The sequence below is a fragment of the Mustela nivalis genome (genome assembly GCF_964662115.1).
Source record: "Mustela nivalis genome assembly, chromosome: 2".
NCBI classification, from domain to species: Eukaryota; Metazoa; Chordata; class Mammalia; order Carnivora; family Mustelidae; genus Mustela; species Mustela nivalis.
Genome location: NC_139021.1, coordinates 147,765,152 through 147,783,383, shown reverse-complemented (window position 1 = coordinate 147,783,383; position 18,232 = coordinate 147,765,152). Strand labels below are relative to the sequence as shown.

At 36.5% G+C, this 18,232-nt stretch overlaps 1 protein-coding gene and 1 long non-coding RNA gene across 5 annotated transcripts in view; one reads left to right on the top strand and one right to left on the bottom strand.

Moving 5' to 3' along the window:
- The window catches only part of PARG (poly(ADP-ribose) glycohydrolase), a 123,963-nt gene extending 110,794 nt beyond the window's left edge, over nt 1–13,169 (top strand). For all 4 annotated transcript variants that reach the window (XM_082718696.1, XM_082718693.1, XM_082718694.1 and 1 more), the window contains exons 17-18: nt 11,155–11,283; nt 11,967–13,169. In XM_082718696.1, coding sequence (XP_082574822.1) covers nt 11,155–11,283; nt 11,967–12,121 — 284 coding nt within the window. In that variant the 3' untranslated portion in view covers nt 12,122–13,169. The remainder of the gene's footprint in view (nt 1–11,154; nt 11,284–11,966) is intronic.
- On the bottom strand, nt 12,826–17,114 carry LOC309857345. The gene is made up of 2 exons (XR_014307651.1): nt 16,457–17,114; nt 12,826–16,333 (listed from the first exon to the last, which is right to left on the bottom strand). It is a non-coding gene; the product is annotated as an uncharacterized lncRNA (long non-coding RNA).
- Between the last annotated feature and the right edge of the window lie 1,118 nt (nt 17,115–18,232).

Sequence of the window (18,232 nt, the reverse complement as noted above, 5' to 3'; positions counted from 1 at the left end):
GTTGTTGTCATGTGGAGTTAATTTTTATGTGTTCACATATTTGCGGCATGTTTAGAAAAATCTTTTCTGTTTCTTCATTCTAAAGATTTCCTTCCCCATACTTTTTTCATATTCAGAAACAAAAACTACATGTTATTATTTTCAGTGTTTTGAAAATCTATAGAAGAAAGAATTTCTGACTTTATGAAATCCTTTATCATCCTCAGTTTGTTTGAGAAACCTGTTTTTTGCTCTAGGCTTATTGATCTTATGACAGACACTTTTTTTCTGTTTTTCCCTTAAGTAAAATGAATGAGTAGATTCATATCATCAATCCAAAACACCAGGTCTGCCATAAGCCTTGGTCATTTGTGATGGACAATTTGAGAAGCTTTATAAATGAGTTTGTTTCCTTTCTTTTCCTTATGGCATAAAAAATCTTTTTCTCAGATTATAGTTTTGTTTCCCCTGGTGAGTATCAAGCATAGCATTCAAAGATTTTCATTATGTATTTCATTTTCTCAAGTATTGAGACTTATACTTTAGAGTGACTTTTTGACAACTCCCTCCTCGTCATGAATTTGAATAATCATTTAAAAATTGAAGTAGTTATTTATTCTTTAGTGGGGAATTATTTGCTAATATTGATTTTGGAAAGAAAGATATTATGGTACATCTATGTAATGAAATATTATGCAGACATTTTAACTGTTGCAGAAATAAACTGCTGGCATGGAAATGTTTTTTTGGAATATTGCCAAAGCAGAGGAAAATAAGTATCACACAAATTTGAGATTTTCTGTGTTTATTCATTTATGTGCAAAGATTAACCATGGTTGTCTCTTAGTGAGTGATTCAGATGATTTTTTTTTATTTGTATTTTTCTGTTGTAAGCTTATATTGTTTTTGTAACAAAGAGTTTTGTCAGAAGTGTTCTGACAACATGGATGGGCCTTGGAGGCATTTTTATGCTAAGTGAAATGTATGAGGCAGAGAAAGTCAAACACTGTATGTCTCACTTATGTATGGAATGTTCAAACAAAACTCTAGGCCATAGATACAGAGAACAGGTTTCCAGAGGTGGGTTTGGGGCTGGGTAAAGGGGGTCAGAATGTACAAACTTCCAGTTATAAAATGAATAAATAATGGGGATGTAATGTATAACATGGTGACTATAGTGAATAACTGTATTTCATATTGGAAAGTTGCTAGTAGAGTAGATCTTGAAAGTTTTCATCATAAGAAAAAGAATTTTGGTAACTATGTGTGATGATGGGTGTTAACTACTTTTTGTTGTGATCATTTCTCGGTGTTAACTACTTTTTGTTGTGATCATTTCTCAGTATATACAAATATCAAATCATTATATTGTATACCTGGAAACAATTTTATATATCAGTTATATCTCAATTTTTTTAAAAAGTCAGCCATCAGGATAGTGTAAGCCCTTCTTTTACAAGCTCACCTTTTCATTAGTCACATAGACATGAGCAAGGGGGGATTTACATCCTAGATGAATCCTAGAGAAGAGAGTACCAAGAAAAAGATGTTTGCTAATGACTCAATATTAGGGAGATAAAGCAGATGCATAGGAAAGAATCAAGAGGTTATGGTCCAGTTCAGAGTATCAGTAGATAATACAAGATTGGAAAACTAAAACTCTCTTAGAGCAGATAAAAACAGGGCCAATAGGGCCAATATTAACTCTTTCTCGACTGGCCAACTTTATCTGTGCCTAGGTCTTACCAAACCTACCAGGAAGACTCTTTGAACCATCAGATGCTATCCCTACCTTACAAGAGAAAGAAGGAAGGAAGGATAGTTAAAGCAAACAAAAAAAGGGCGCCTGGGTGGCTCAGTGGGTTAAGCCGCTGCCTTTGGCTCAGGTCATGATCTCAGGGTCCTGGGATCGAGTCCCGCATCAGGCTCTCTGCTCAGCGGGGAGCCTGCTTCCTCCTCTCTCTCTGCCTGCCTCTCTGCCTACTTGTAATCTCTCTCTGTCAAATAAATAAATAAAATCTTTAAAAAACAAACAAACAAAAAATCAGAGTGAGAACATCAGCATTTAAACTTAAACTGGTGTTTCTTTTTTTAGCAATAAGGCTAAATATTTGTTAATATGCTTGCTGCCTAACTGTACATGAGTGTTAAAATTTACAACAATTTAATTTTGAACCTTTTTCATTGTACATTCTGCTGACAACTGTTAATATAATATTTTTCATATATTCATTAATTCAACAGACATTTACTAACAACTTCCAGCCAGTGGATTTTAGAGCCAGAGGGTGGGAAAGAAGGGATATGGGGAAGAGGGAGGGACTTGGCGCCTGTCCCCCACCAGCGGCCAGTCATTTCTTGCATGCCTGTGCTACCACATGGGCTTTCTCTGTTCTCCTGCCTGGCCCCTCATCTTTCTGAGCAGCTTGTAGAGGCCTATGGAAAAAAGCTTTTGAGTGAATGTGAACTCTATTTCTGGGGCTCCTGCTTATTCCAAAGTAACCCCCCCCCCCCAGTCTACCCTTGGCTTTTAAAATTATATTAAAGTTTTAGTTGATTTATTCTTACCCATTTGTATGGGGGTCACCTCTGTCTCCTATGCTCTTTCAAAGATAGTAGTTTATGTGTTTCATATCTTCTTGGAGGGGGTTGCCATACTTTGGTTACCTTGCAACAATGCAACTCTCTGGTAGACTCAGGAAAAAAATATTTTTTTAATTACTTGGCCTTTTTTCATTGTTAGGATGGAAGCAACTTCCTTTTGCAGCTTTATTCATCCTATCTCAGTAGAGACTGTGAAATGGGCTTCTGCCTTATGTGTACCACCAGACAACCATGAGATTTTTTGGAGATAATTTAAAACCATTTTGAAATGGTCAGTTTAAAAACAAAATGGTTTCTTTTACCTTTTATTTGTAAATTGTATTACATTATCATCAAAGAGTATAGATAATATTATTTCTACTTTTTGGAGTTTTTTGAGCTTCTCTTGGTGACCTAACAGTCAGTTGTTGCAGATACTATATTAGCATGTGAAGAGATGTCTCTGAAGGGTGTAAGACTATTCTAGGTCTATTAGATTCTACCCTGATTACTTATTAGATCACACTCTGTATCCCTCTAATTTTGACTGCTTGCTTTGTGAAGGGATTGAGTGGTACTCTAAAGGTCTTTCTTTTATATTTTTGCCAATTCCCCCTTCCATTTCCTTCAGTATTTATTTTGTATACCTTTTCAGTACTATGTTACCTGACTTGGGAAAATTATGCCATTGTTAGTTTTCTGTAATTAGAATGTATCTTGATGTTATAATCCCATGTATTTTCTTGTCTATCTCCATTCCCTACCTTCACTACCTAAAAGTGATTTACAAATAAAATATGCTCAATGAACTTCTCTTTAACAATAACTTATTCAACGACCCTTTGTGCCTTTCATTAATTTAAGGTTTTGCACATTTTTCTGAAATTGCCTGTTATTGTCTAGTTAATTCCCTATGTTCCTTTAAGACTCCACTCTAGTGTTAACTGTTCCACAAAGATCCCATTCCTCTCCCACCACCTATCTCCAACTCACCAACACTGAAACAAAGTTCTATAGTAGGATTCTTAGTTTTAACAGACACTAATCTACGTAGTCACTTAAGCCTGAATGGGGGTTACTAGCAGATGTGGGTGAGATGGCAGGAGCTGGGGACCAAAAGTCACAGGCTTATAATACTATATTTGAGTGACCCTAGAAGGAAGGAGAACTCCTTCATTAAAAATTTTATGGAGGGGCACCTGGTTGACTCAGTTGGTTAAGTGTCTGCCTTCAGTTTAGGTCATGATCCCAGGATCCTGGAATCAAGTCCCGCATCAGGCTCTGCACTCAGTGAGGGGTCTGCTTCACCCTCTACCCTTCCCCCCCAGCTCATGAGCTCTCTTGCTCACTCTCAAATACATAAATAAAATCTTTTAAAAATTAAAATGTTATGGAAATACTCTAGGTCACTGTTGGACCAAATCATTGTAGCCAGGAAGTCCGTAAACACGGGATACATCCCTTGTGAGATTAAGAAGTTTTTCAGTTGATTTTTATTGCATATTTATATTAAATGAAAAATTCTCTGAAATTATAGAAGCCTATCAATAAAAAAATGAAAGGGTATAATAGAAGTATGGGCCAGTTCAGTTCACTTTGTCTTACCACAGGCTCCTTATCACTTTGCTTACTTCTGTCAGAACACATCACACTCTATTTCTCTCTCAGCCTTGCTCTTACACATTTGAGTAAGAATATTCCTTCCTTAACACTTTCACATTGTCCTCTTCTGTGGGCCCAGTGCCTAGAATGGGGTCTTGTAAATGGTAATGCATTCAAGGTGTCTAGAGTAAGTGGAATGGTCATCAGAACCCTGGAGATGCTGCCTTAGTTAGTGGATCTGGGAAATGGCTTTGGGAAATTTTAACTGCCTGTGGATTACTAATGATCAACTGGGTTTAAGAAAGACTTATTTTCTCCTTTAGTTTGCATAGTTACCCTCCAATTTGTAGCCACATTTTTGAGGTGAGGAAACCAAGGTTCAAAGAGAGGCTAATAAACCTGACCAAAGAGAGAGAGCTAATAAATGTCAGAACCAAAATTCACATTTTCCCTTTCTCAAAAATCAGTATATTTTCATTATTGTTGTTGTTAGTTGAGAGCATGTTGCATGCATTGTGTGTTCCAGAAATTGTACAAAGTGCTTTCCTTACATGTATTAGCTCATAACAATGTATTAGGTAAGTTTTATTTTTATCTTTGTCGGTGAAACAACCAAGGCATAGAGAGGTAAATATCTAGCCCAAGATCACAAGGATGGCATGCAGCAGTGTTAGGATACAAACCAGGATTGATGCCCATGAGTCCAGTGTCTGCACTGTTGCTGTTTAATCTTTATTGGCCACAAATTCTGGATCTGGATCTGGATTTGGGATTTGCCATTTTGGAGATGGTTGAATTCTTAAAGAGAGAGTACATTTAAAGCAAGTGAAAGGATCAGGACACCTGGGTGGCTTAGTCAGTTAAGTGTCTGACTCTTTGTTTTGGCTCAGGTTGTGACCTCAAGGTTGTGGGGATCAAGTTCCAGGTTGGACTTCACGGTTCAGCAGAGTCTGCTTGAAGATTGCTTCTGCCCTTCCCCCAACTCTCTCTCTCTCTCAAATAAATAAAAAAATCTTTTTTTTTTCTTTTTTTTTTAAGAAGGTGAAAGGATTATAGATGGAGGCTTTAGTAATATGGGGGCTTGGAAGCAGCTACAGGTGGTGTTGATTAAAAACCAGTAGCCAGGGACACCTGGGTGGCTCATTTGGTTAAGTGGCTGCCTTCAGCTCAGTTCATGATCCCAGTGCTTTGGGATCGAGTCCCACATCAGGCTTCTTGCTTGGCAGGGAGCTTGCTTCTCTCTCTGTCTCTGCCTGCCACTCTGCCTGTGCTCTCTCTCTCTCTCTCTCTCTCTCTCTCTGACAAATAAATAAATAAAATCTTAAACAAACAAACAAACAAACAAACCAAAAAAACCACAGTTTTTTTTGCCAGAGGACAAGACCAGTTACAGAGTAAGAGTTGGCTGAGAGGAGTGAGCAAAAAGCCTTGAGCTTTTAGAGTAGCCAGGGTGTAAGAGGTCACAGAACACCTTGAGTTTCATTAGAACGGCATGAGTTATACTTTCAAATCTATACTGTTGGGTCTTTTTGCCAGCAGGCATTTAAATAATATAAACAACTTGAGGAAATTCTTCTGCTGGCATGAGGTATATTTGCTTGGAGTAGAGCAGAATGACTTGGCCATGATAGCTTTGTAGAATAGTGAGTGAGGGAGCATGTCCTTAAGTCATGGGGGTTCAAACCTCGGCTAGGGTTCAAACCTCAGCTCCACTGCTTTCTGGCCTTTAACCCTAGATGAATTATTTAACCCTTTGATACGTATTTTGCCTTATTTTCAAAATGGAGATGATACTAATATGTACCATATCCAGTTTTTGTAAGGATTAACTGAGTTAATTCTTGTAAATCTTGAGTTTGTGCTTTTAAAGCTGCTAGAACCATTCAGCATGCTGTAAGAACTCAGTGTTAGCAGTTGTTACTAAAATCATATGTTGATGGCCTCAAACCACACCTGTGGTATGAGTATCCATCATTTTACTCATTTTTAGTTTGACTCATTTGTTGCAGGAGGACACTGTGAATTGTTTTTTGGTGTTATTTATATTTATTTGAATTTTCTTCATAGCTTAACATTGATGCCAAAAAGAAAATTAAAATCAAACTCCCTGCAGGTTAATTTAAGTGATTATTTTGGCACCTAGTTGTGCTGAAAGTTAGAATTTGATGCTTTTTTATCATACTTGGACTTAGTCCATATACCCTATTAGATTTGTGATTTATTCTCCTCTAACTTGGGATGCAAGAGGATTCACCTAAATTCTGAGACTTAATTCTTTAGATTTGCAAAGATCTTGGGGATGTTGTAGATAGTGAGGTCTGAAGACAGTTCTGTTTAAAATGATCTTTTGTTAGTGGTTACTGATACATGTATAGTCAAGATTAATTTATATTTCTGGAAATTTCACTTGTGTGTTTATAGTCTAATATCCAGTGCAAGGAGAAAAATTATAGCAGGGATTATGGAATTCTCCACTCTAAAAGAGTCTTTAGGGATCATCTGATCCAACTCCTTCATAGCATAGCTGCGAAAGATGCAGGCAAGAGAGTTAAGTGACTTTGCCAAAGTCATGGATCTAGAGAGCTAGCAGATGGGTAGGACTGAACTCCGGTCTCCTGTATCCAGTTCCAACCTGCCTGACACATGCTAATGTTGCAGCCCAAATAGAAATGGATGTGAAATAAAAAATGTAATGTAAATTGGTTTCTCTTACTACGATCCAACCTCTTTTTGGTAGCTGTGTCCAAGCTTAGCTCTAAGAGCCTATCCATAGGAACAAGATGGCCTGTGAAGCTTTCTTAAAATATATTCTTTAGGGTGATAAATTTTGGATGTTTTTATTCAGACTTCATTTTCATAAGTGGCAAATGACCACTGATCTTGTATTTATGTATATAAAGAGGAAATAGAACTGAAAGGACTTTTCTTTGGGTTTCTCTTTTTTTAATAGGAAATATTTAAAGCCAAATTTTCATTCAAACTAAAAGGTAAGAAATGGTACTTCTTGATAGAGGAAAGTGACAATTTGTTTTTCCTTTTTTATATGTGTTTAGGTTAATTAGGAACCTTTTAAAATTGAGTGTACTGAAGCTTTAATATATGCATAAGTTGGTTGAACAGTTTTAATTAAAACTTACCTCTATTTTGAGATTAATTACTTTCAACACTGCAAGATTAATGAGGCCTAGTCATGGTACCTCACATGTTGTAGATATTCAATAAATATTAGTTCGGAAATTAGGGAATACTTTGGTATTTTAGAATCTCACATGTATTATGTCTTAGATGATTTTCCAAATTTGGGGATAGTCAGCTATATCAAATTTACTAGTCCAACTTAAATATATTTTTCTTTCTTACATAATTTTTAAAAACTTTTTATTTAAACATAATTTCAAATATACAAAAAGTTATAAAAGGAAAAAACGACTGTGTGTGTGGACATGCATATATATGAATACACACATGCACAATTTTTCTGAACACTTTGAGCTCAAGTTATATACATTACACCTGTTTTCCTACATACTTCCAGTTTGTGCTTCCTAAGAATAAAATATTCTCTTATATTAACACTTTATAATTATTAAACTCATAAATGTATATTGATAAAATAGTTTTATCTACTCTATCACCTATGTTGTAGTTTTGTCAGGTACTGTAATAAAACCATTTATAGCCTTCTTGCCCTCCAATACATGGTCCAGGGTCAGGTATTGCCTTTAGTTATGTCTTTTAGCCTCCTTTTGAATTTGGAGTATTTCCATAGCTTTTTTTTCTTTTTTAATCTTTTATGACATTGACATGTATTTAAAAAACACTGTGTTCCTTGAGTTTGTCTGCTGTTTCCTCATAATTAGGTTGAGGTTAATGCATTCTTAGAGTACTGCATAGATAATAGTATCTAGAGGCACTTGATGGCCATCTGACTCCATTGGTGGTGTTAATTTTGATTATGCAGTTAAGGTGTTGTCTGATTTCTCCACTGAATGGATAGTGAGTTTTTCCCTGCCTTGTAGCTAATAAGCCATCTGGAAATACACTTTAAGACAAAATTTCCATTAGATTTGGCATCCTTTAGTGATTTTTGCCTTTACCATGATGGCTTCAGAAGAGGATTATCCTGTGCTATCTCTCCCTCCACCTTACTGATTTAGTCTTTGACTTTCTCTTATGAGTAAGAGCCCCTCCTTCTTTTTTTCTATTATATGTTATCAGTGAGAAGAATCATTAACATTATCAAGAATTCATATTTTTTCAGTGGTTTGTAATTTATTACTGTATTTAATATTTGGTGCTGAGCTTGTCCATAGTTGACTAGTGGGCTCTCCTTCAAACTGGCTCCTATATCCTGAGCACTTTCTCTACTTTCTGGTATAACAAGATATCCTGGGCTTATCTTGTACCTGTCCTATTCTAACCATGGAATCAGGCATTTCTCTGAGGAATATAGCTCCTTTAAAGGGGGAATGGTATTAGAGACCAAGATCTGGGCACTAGATGTGCTCGCTGCTGCTGGGGTGTCTTCTTTCAAAGCACATTAGCAGACAAAGCTAAGAATACACACACACAAACACAAATGTATGTATTTCACAAGTGTCTGAGTATACACTAGTGCCTTCCATTTCAATCCATCCCAGTTAATTTTTTCTTCCCCCATTCAGGCTTGTGTGTCCCCTCTTCTATGATAAGAGCCCCAGCTCCCAACAGTATCAACACCTTTACTCATTTGCTCAATCCTGAAATATATTTTAAAATAATTGCAAAATTGTTTTGCCTGAACTACTATGGTAAGCAAACCTAGTAAAAAAAATTGGGGATTTGTTTGTAATTCTTTTCTCCTTGCCCAAGACTGACAGTATATTACTCATATATTATGCTCATAAGTTACTTGGGTTAGTTCTTTTTTTCTTTCATCTTTTTATTTTTCCTTTTCCTTTCAGTGTAGTTATGTTACTCTTTTGAAATAAAATTAGGCTAATTTGTTATTGTTTGCATTTAATTATAGGTTCTTCTCCATTCCCATTCTTACTTTTGGTTTTTGAATATATAGAGTATCAACATGCTCTCAAAATAAGTGGTGCCTGGGTGGCTCAGTGGGTTAAAGCGTCTGCCTTTGGCTCAGGTCATGATCCCAGGCTCCTGTGATCAAGCCCTGCATCTCAGGCTTTCTGCTCAGCAGGGAGCCTGCTTCCTTCTCTTTCTCTCTGCCTGCCTCTCTGCCTACTTCTGATCTCTGTCAAATAAATAAATAAAAATTTTTAAAAAAAGAAAATTAAAAAAAAAAACCACGCTCTCAAAATCAGAACTATACCGAAGTTATTCTCCATAATGTTTTAGTTTTATTCCCACCTCCCTTTTTATTAAGTAAAAGATATTATACCTTTGTTGTTTTTTTCAGTTTATACCTATGTTCAGTTTTATTGTTATTTAAAATAAATTTGTTGACTTTTCTCCAAAGAAGACATACAAATGGCCGATAGACACATAAAAAGATACTCAACATAAACATCATCAGGAAATGAAAATCAAAACCATAATAAGGAATCATTTTACACCTATCAGAGTGGTTAAAGTCAAAAACTCAAGAAACAAGTGTTGGCAAGGGTGTGAAATAAAAGAAACACTCTTGGCACTGTTGGTGGGAATGAAAAGTGGTGCAGCCACTGTAGAAAATAATATGGAGGTTCCTCAAAAAATAAAAAAAAAAAAAAAACTACCCTATGGTCCAGTAATCATACTATGAAAACACTAATTCAAAGGGATATATGTACCCTTATGCTTATTGCAGTGTTATTTAAAATAGCCTAACTATGGAAGCAGCCCAAGTGTCCATCAAAAGATGAATGGCTGAAGATGTGGTATATATATTCCACATATGTGTGTATGTGTGTATAATATTACTCAGCCATAAAAAAGAATGAAATCTTGCCATTTGCAACAACATGAAAAGAGCTAGAGAGTGTAATGCAAAGCAAAATAAGCTTGTCAAGAAAGACACTATATCATTTCACTCGTGGAATTTAAGAAACAAAACAAATGAACAAAGGGGGAAAAAAAGAGAAACCAACAGACTCTTAACTATAGAGAACAGATGGTTAGCATAGGGCAGGTGAATGGGGGGGGGGGAGTAAAACAGATGAAAGGGATTGAGAGTCCACTTATCTTGATGAACATTGAGTAATATATGGAACTGATGAATCACTATATTGTGCACTGTATATTAAATACACTGGAATTAAAATAATAAAGTCTTCAAAAATTTTTTTTAAATGAAAAATGAAATAATGTCCATTTAGATTAAGATTATGAAGGAACTTAATTTTTGGAAACATACTTCAGGCTTCAGATTTGTGACTTTGATTTCTGGGGATAGTGGCTCACAATGATTTTCCCATTCCTGCATACCAGAGTTACTTTTCAATGTTTTCAGTAACAATGACTCCATGCTGCAGTGATTGGGTGGAGGTGGGAGTACAGGAAGGATGCAGGTGTACGCTCTAAGCCATTTTGAGAATGCTTGCTGTAGGGTTAATGAGAGCATTAGAACCTCCCAAGTGCATTATTCATGAAAAATCATAGAGACTCCTGTGATACAAAAGACTGGTGACTATGTAATAAAACAAAATAATCAAATCAAGCAAGCAAAGAAGTTTAGTTCCAAATTAATATAAGTGGAAGAAAATACCTCCTTAGTGCCTTGACTGTCCTGCCTCGGATGCATCTTCCTTTATTTTCCCACAAAGGTGCTTGTGTGGAATTCTGTGGCTTAATGATATTCTCAGAGCATGTCTGAAAAGTCACACAACTAGATGATTAATACCCATCTGTATTTGCCATTTCTAATAACACTTATATTTGGTTTATAAATCTGTAATCCAGAATAAAGCTGTGGCACAGCAGCTATAATTTAGCTGGCTGAAAGAACTGAAGGTGTCTTATTGGGAAGTGTCATAATATAGCTGTGTTTTTTTTTTCTCTTTGCTACAGCCTTAATACAGATACTGGCAGCTGCTGTAGCTGAGCGTGATGTGGTTTATTTCACCTTTGGGGACTCAGAATTGATGAGAGACATTTACAGCATGCACACTTTCCTTACTGAAAGGAAACTAACTGTTGGTAAGTAGGAAATAGACTTGACACTTGGTATCTAGATAAGACTATCCACCATCTTGGTGGACAATCAAACACTTGCTGAAACTGGATGGATTATGGTGGATAAGAAAGGAAAGCATGACTTTGAGAAGGGTGGACAGAATCTTAGTTGGGCAACATCTGCAGAATCTTTTTTCTGACAAAGTTTTATCTGCTATCTTGAATGGATATGTCAACTTATTAAAGTCAGGCCAAGAAGCTGGAGTTTAATATCCATTTTTACATTTATGCATATAGAAAACTAAAAGAGGGATGGCATAGGACGATAAGTTTAAGTCTAAGAGGCCTCACTCTGAGTCATATTTATCATACATAACAGCATATTCATTTGCTGTATTTCAGCTGGATGTGAAAGGCCTTGGTATCCTGGGAGCTGAATGTAGAAATAAAGTTGCCACAGACTCCTAAAATGATAGATGGCTTATGTACATGTGTAGCCTGTTGTTGTCATGAACTAATAAGTAGTTTCTTTATGGTACTTAAAAAAATTTTTTTAACTTTGTCATAAAAGCCTTCCAGGAATATGACATTCATGCTTTATTTTCAAAAGCCAAAAGTGAGCACATATTAACATGTGAAGTGTTCTTTAGTAATTTTATACATCTGTATACCTTAATGTGGATATTGGTCTGGCCTTTACTCTCCAGGAGAAGTATTTAAGCTGTTGCTCCGGTATTACAATGAAGAATGCAGAAACTGTTCCACCCCCGGACCAGACATCAAACTTTATCCATTCATATACCATGCTGTTGAGTCCTGTGCAGAGACCACCAACCAGCCAGGACAAAGGACCGGGGCCTGAGGAGCTGAGTAAATAGAACCTCCTTCCACCTCTCACCAGAAACATCCTGTTGGACTTGTCAGGTGTAATATACGAATTGACTTAACTTAATATAAATGTGTATATAATCCAGTTTGTGGGCAAGGATGCAATCCCTTCCACACACCGGCACTTGTCAGTTTGTACATGTAAGTCCCCTCCATCCTCACTTACACAGGCTTAAATATATTTTGTTTGCCTTTTTTTCTATTTCAGTCTTCATCCTTCAGTTTTTCTTTCCTTGCCCCTCAGATTTTCTGTGAAATCCCATGAAGGGTTATGCCCAGCCTGTCAGGTCTCTTTTTTGATGCCTATATATTATGCACATTGCCTCTGCAGCTAGCAGATGCCAGGGAAGAAGTTGAAAACCAGGAAGTTTTTAACTGGGTTTGCTAAAGATTTCCCTGTAAGCCTTTCACCCCCAACCCTTGTTATGATTGTGTTTGAGTTTTTGAATTTTGAAAATGAAGAGTTGAGGATTTTTTTCATACATGTTACATAATACACATCCCCTAGGTTAAGACAATTTTGTAATTCAGACAGAATAATATCCAGATATAGTTCTTTTGAGATATCACCTTGATCTACAGTGGTTTGTCAGTCCTTTCTTCCTTGATCAATTTTTATTAATACCGTTTTTGGAAACTAAGATGGAAGGAAATGTACAATAAAAGAGTTTCCCAGATGGTGTTTTAAAAAGAAGAAAAGATACAAGAGAGTTGCAGGATTTTTCTTTTCTTGAGTATTTTTTTCTTTTCAAATTAAAATTATTGTTTGTTCTATGGTGCTTGAGGCATATTCATATAACCAAAGTTTAGGAACTGGGAACTTATGCTGATTTGTACATATTGAAGTTTCTCTGGTATTCAAAGGTTATAGTTAATAAATTTCCATTAACAAATCATTTGTTAGAAACTCCCATATCATCTATATTTTATATATAAATATATGTTCTTTAAGTGTGTCTGTGTGCAAGCACATAAAATCAAATAAAACTGGAGTTATGAAAAATGATTAGGTTTAGGCTTAATCAAGGGCTCTGTTTAGAATCATTTATTTATAATTGTGTCCATTAAACTCTCACCAAACATATAATAGTGTTTTTTGGAGGTTAAAAATGAAAGCTGATGCTGCATTGAGAGTAGAGTTTAATTGTGAAGCATTTATTCATATTTCTAAAATAATCCTTAGCTATACTGTTGAAGCTCTAGTTTATAGTCAGCTGTCAGAAAATGCTATTGGAGGTCAAGTCCTACTAATAAGAAATTTTGGTAGATGATCCAAACTCCTTGTGTCAGTATTGGCAGGGAAAAAAGGGACCATGGCCAATGTTTGCATCTCTTTTTTTGTGTTGAGATTGAGAGGTTAATGGAATTTGGCACTTGATGATATCCATTTGTCATTGACCAAGTTCTTTACCTTAGTGACTATGATTTTTAATCATCTCTAAATCCAAGGTGTCTGGCTTTATTTCTACTAATATTAAAGTCTTTTCCTTCTGTACCAACCCATTCTAAGCTTTGGTTAAGCATTCATGGTTCTATTTCATATCTTTTTTCTGTTTCCATATCTTTTCCACTTACCCGGCCCCAAGACTAAGTGAACAGTTCTTTAAAACATTACATGAACAATATAGGATGGTTCGTGTGGTAGAGAAATCATTAAATCCAGGTAAGTAGACCACCCAGCCTAATATTCCAGAACATAGAAGCAAAGACCTAACTGTTGGTGCTGAAGAGGCTTAGTGACTGGGCCATCTACCTGAGTGCCTCTCTCTTTTGAGGGTTTTCCAAGAATAAAAACACCTATTTTGTCCCAGTACATTCCAGGATGGGGACAGTTTAATCAGATGGAATGCAAAAAGAACTAATGTCCATCTTTTGAGGCAGTAGGAATGTCCTCTGTAAAAATAGGAATAAAATCACACATCTAATTAATGGTTGTTTGTTCTAAAACATTTAACAGCATCTTTTTATTCCCTTCCATTAGGGGTTTATTGTTTCATTTCATGTTGTTTACCCTCCCTCCTTTGATTTGTTGAGGCATGAAGCAATATTTTAGTTTAGAATTCGTAGGTGATTAATTAGCTCATTTGGTTTACACTTTCTGTCTAGCTCACTCAAATGCCATAGCAGTTGAAGGAAGCAATGTGGAGTAATAGAAAAGATATGAGATTTTAAATCAGACAAACTGGGTTCAAGTGCTAGCCACATTCCTTGCTAATTCTCTAAATAAACTGAATTTATGAGCCTTATTTAACTCATCTAGAAAACAGGCTATTAGCACTTATTAGGAAATACTATATATAAAGAAGTGCTTATAGGGTCTGGCCCATAGTTGGTGCTCAATAAATATCAGCTGTTATAATTGACCAGGAAACATTTATGGAGCATCCACTGTATATTAGGTACTATTCTAGTGGCTCTGCATATTTTAGCACACTTCCAATGGGCTAACCGATGGCCAGACGTGAGGGAATACCATCTAAACTTGCAGAAGTTCATTGTGAAAGGAAACTTACTCTGTCATTGCTGGAGGAGATCTGATAGAACAAAGGCTCTGACACTGTTGTTCTCTACCAAGTTCCTACTATAAGTTATTCTTCATAATGAATGACTGATTATCAGTGGGGTATATTAAAATACCTCTGGGAGAATTATTTTTTTCTTGCTGGTTGAAGGGACATTAAGGGCAGGCAGACCCAAATTGGTACTTAAAGGGGAGATTGAAAAGGAGATCTAACCAGGCTTCATGACTGCCATTCCGGGTATTTAACAAATATTTATTGCCTTGGCACCAAATATTGATTAAGCTGTCCCAAAGCAAGAATATGATGGAGCAAAGAAGTAGCTGGGTTGCATTCTTTAAAACTTCAACAGGAAGAGAAGCAGTTGTGTATGGATTCTCACCTGTTTGTTTATTTCCTGTCTTTTCAGTCTGTGTAGCCGCATGTTCATGACTTTTTTCTGATGTAAGGAAAACCTGAGTCCTAGTATGTCTGCTTTAAAGATAATACAATTTAGAAGGCCTGTACTTTCTTCGTTTAACCTTGTGGATCTGCCCCAATCCTTTGTTTTTGGAAGTAAGAGAAAGACCAGCCATTGCTGGCACTTGAGTTCAGATATTTAATCCTGTTATTGTTTGGGGGCTGGAAGCGGGTCCCAGTTGATACTTATTGGAACAAACTGCTAAAATCCACTGACCCACTGCTGTTTTTTGTGCCTGTGACAGAATGCCCTCTGTCTCTCCTCATCAAATTCCCACACAGATCTGCTAAGCCTCCAGAGCAGAAAGTTTCTCATATAAGTCAACCAAAACTGCTATGTTCACCTGATAATTGGTTTTGTTTTTCCTAACTTTATTTTAAAAGTAGGACTGCCATCTCATGATGATTTTGAACTTGGGGATAAGGAGAGGTCTGTGCTAGTGTTTACATGATATTTTGTAGGACTAGAATAAAGAAATTCTGGTCCCAACCTCTTTTTTCTCAAGTAATCTATGCCACTTTTGAGATGTTCATATGCATGCTCTTATTTTCAGTCTACAGAGTGTGTCCTAGGCATTTGGTGAAAGTTTTTACATGTAGATTTGTTATTCCACATCAGGTGTTAAGCACGTAGAGATGGTCACTGTCACGAGGAACTTTCTAAAAATATGGAGAATTCTGGCTGTATTCGTTTTTCATCCTGGCCAGGTTCCTAAGACCATGTGTCCTGGTATTCATTCCCTTTTCCTAATTTCCATCTTCCAAGAGAGCTCAAAACAGGGACAGGGAAGATGTCTTGAAGGTTCTGAGGACCACTATCCTTCCATCCATTCACATATTCATTGACACATGTATCTTCCTTGGGTATCCACTGAACTTTCTGCTCAGGGATACAAAGATGAATGACTTGTCCTCTGTACTCAGATTTAAATAGAGAGGGTAAGTGATCTAAAACTCCATAAGTTGTATTTTCTTTTCACTACTCTGTTCCTATTGAACCTAGAAAAAATAATTGAATTTTTATGTTGTCAATTTGGAAACTTGAATAGGCAGTTCCACCATATCAGTTTACCACAATGTTGAACTCCCTTACACAATTTCCTCTGTTGGAGAGTTGTGTAAATAAATGGGCTGACTTAAAATGTAACATTAAGATGGGCTACCTTCATGCCCTTTCTTGACTTAATGTAGGAGCTGGCATCAAGTGCCTGCCCTCTTTTTTTGTTTGTTTGTTTTTTTAAAGGGGAATGCTAATTCTTTTTTTTTTTTTTTTAAAGATTTTATTTATTTATTTGACAGAGAGAAATTACAAGTACACTGAGAGTCAGTGCCTGCCCTCTTGATTCCTGCCATGTTGATTCCCCTGGTTCTTGGATGGTTCCTGGATTCTGAGAAAGTAGCACTGGAAGCTAAAAAGTAGATTTCCTAATGGAAATGTACTTTTCCTAGTAGTGAGTCCATGTAGGGTAGATAAAAGGTCAGCTTTTATTTTAGCTGAAATTATATTGCCTCCATTTGAATACTGCATATTTAATCTATGAAGAATGAAGAAAATCAGCTTAACAACTGAATTTTACTTCATACCAAAATATTTCAAAATATGATGACATCAAGGGGGGGTCCTTGTGGTAAAATGGTAGAGACCATCATGTCAGAATGTTGTATTTTCTGTTAAGGTTTGTAACAGTAGCCTATAAACTTATTAAAAAAAGTGATCTTGAATACTTGTGACACATTTTCATCATGATCTTGACCTCATAGAGTACCATTTATTCTACAAATACCATATTTTGTTAATTATAAAATGAACTTTTTCCACATTATAGTATTTGAAATTCAAATATTGATTTCTAAAAATTAATGCTGTGCCATCTGTGCCATAATTTCATTTTTTTTTCTTAAGATTTGTTTTTTTTACTGGGGCTCCTGGCTGGCTCAGTCAGTCAAGTCTGTGCCTTTGGCTCAGGTCATGATCCCGGAGTCCTGGGATTGAACCCCACATCAGGCTGCTTGTGTGTGCTCTCTCTCTCCATGTGAAATCTTTTCTTTTTTTTTTTTTTTTTAAGATTTTATTTATTTATTTTAGAGAGAGATTGTGTGAAGTGGGAGGGGCACAAGGAGAGGGAAAGAGAGAATCTCAAGCAGACTACACTGAGCACAAATCCCTGTGAGGGACTTGATTTCATGACCCCGAGGGATCATGACCTGAGCTGAAATCAGGAGTCTGATGCTAAATTGACGGAGCTGCCCAGGTGCCCTTGTGGTACTTTTAAAAATAATACATAAAGGTATTTTATCATCTGTGGCATTTATATTTGAGGAAACATGGCAGTTTGAATGCCAGCTCTGTGCTGGTCAATTTTAAGCTTCGGAGCTGTAATTAGGACCAAAATAGACTAGGTTGGAGAGCTCAGACAAGAGCCTGTAATACAGCTTAGACGGGTGCTCAGGAAATGTCTTTCTTTTTAAGGAGAACTGCAAAATACACAAAAATAAAATAGAGTAATGAACTTCTATGCATACATCATCCATCTTCAACATTACCAATTCATAGCTAATCTCATGTGCTCTAAAACAGACATAAGAATCTAAAAGGTGGAAGAGAAGGCAGATTGGCTAAGGCAGTCTGGAATCAAGGAACAATCCAGTGGTGAGTTCCCTGGAATGTCTTATTCCCTCATATATTCCATATTGATTATAGGAGAAGGCAGCATCCTGGCTGTTTTTAGTGCAGGTAAAGGGGCAAGAAAAGCCTATTCTCTCTAGCTAAAGGATCAGGAAAGAGGCAGCCTAACAAGACTGAAAACTTTTATGCAATAACTGCTCTATTCTAGCCAAACGCCACAGAAAAACTAAGCCAACACCAGCAACAATAATTTGTAGAACTTAGACTTCTTTCCTTTCCAGGTTATAACAAAGTACCTCAATTATGTTGGGTTGTATCAAGGTTCTTTCCCCTTTGCTTTTAGGTGCCTTTCCCCCTTCACGTTAAGTGGATCAAATAGCCTCACAGAGTCAAGACTTTTTATCACAGCTCCACAGAACTAAGGCCACTCACACACTTCATCCACCATCCTGCATTGTCAGTGGAGACTACAAGGGGAAGG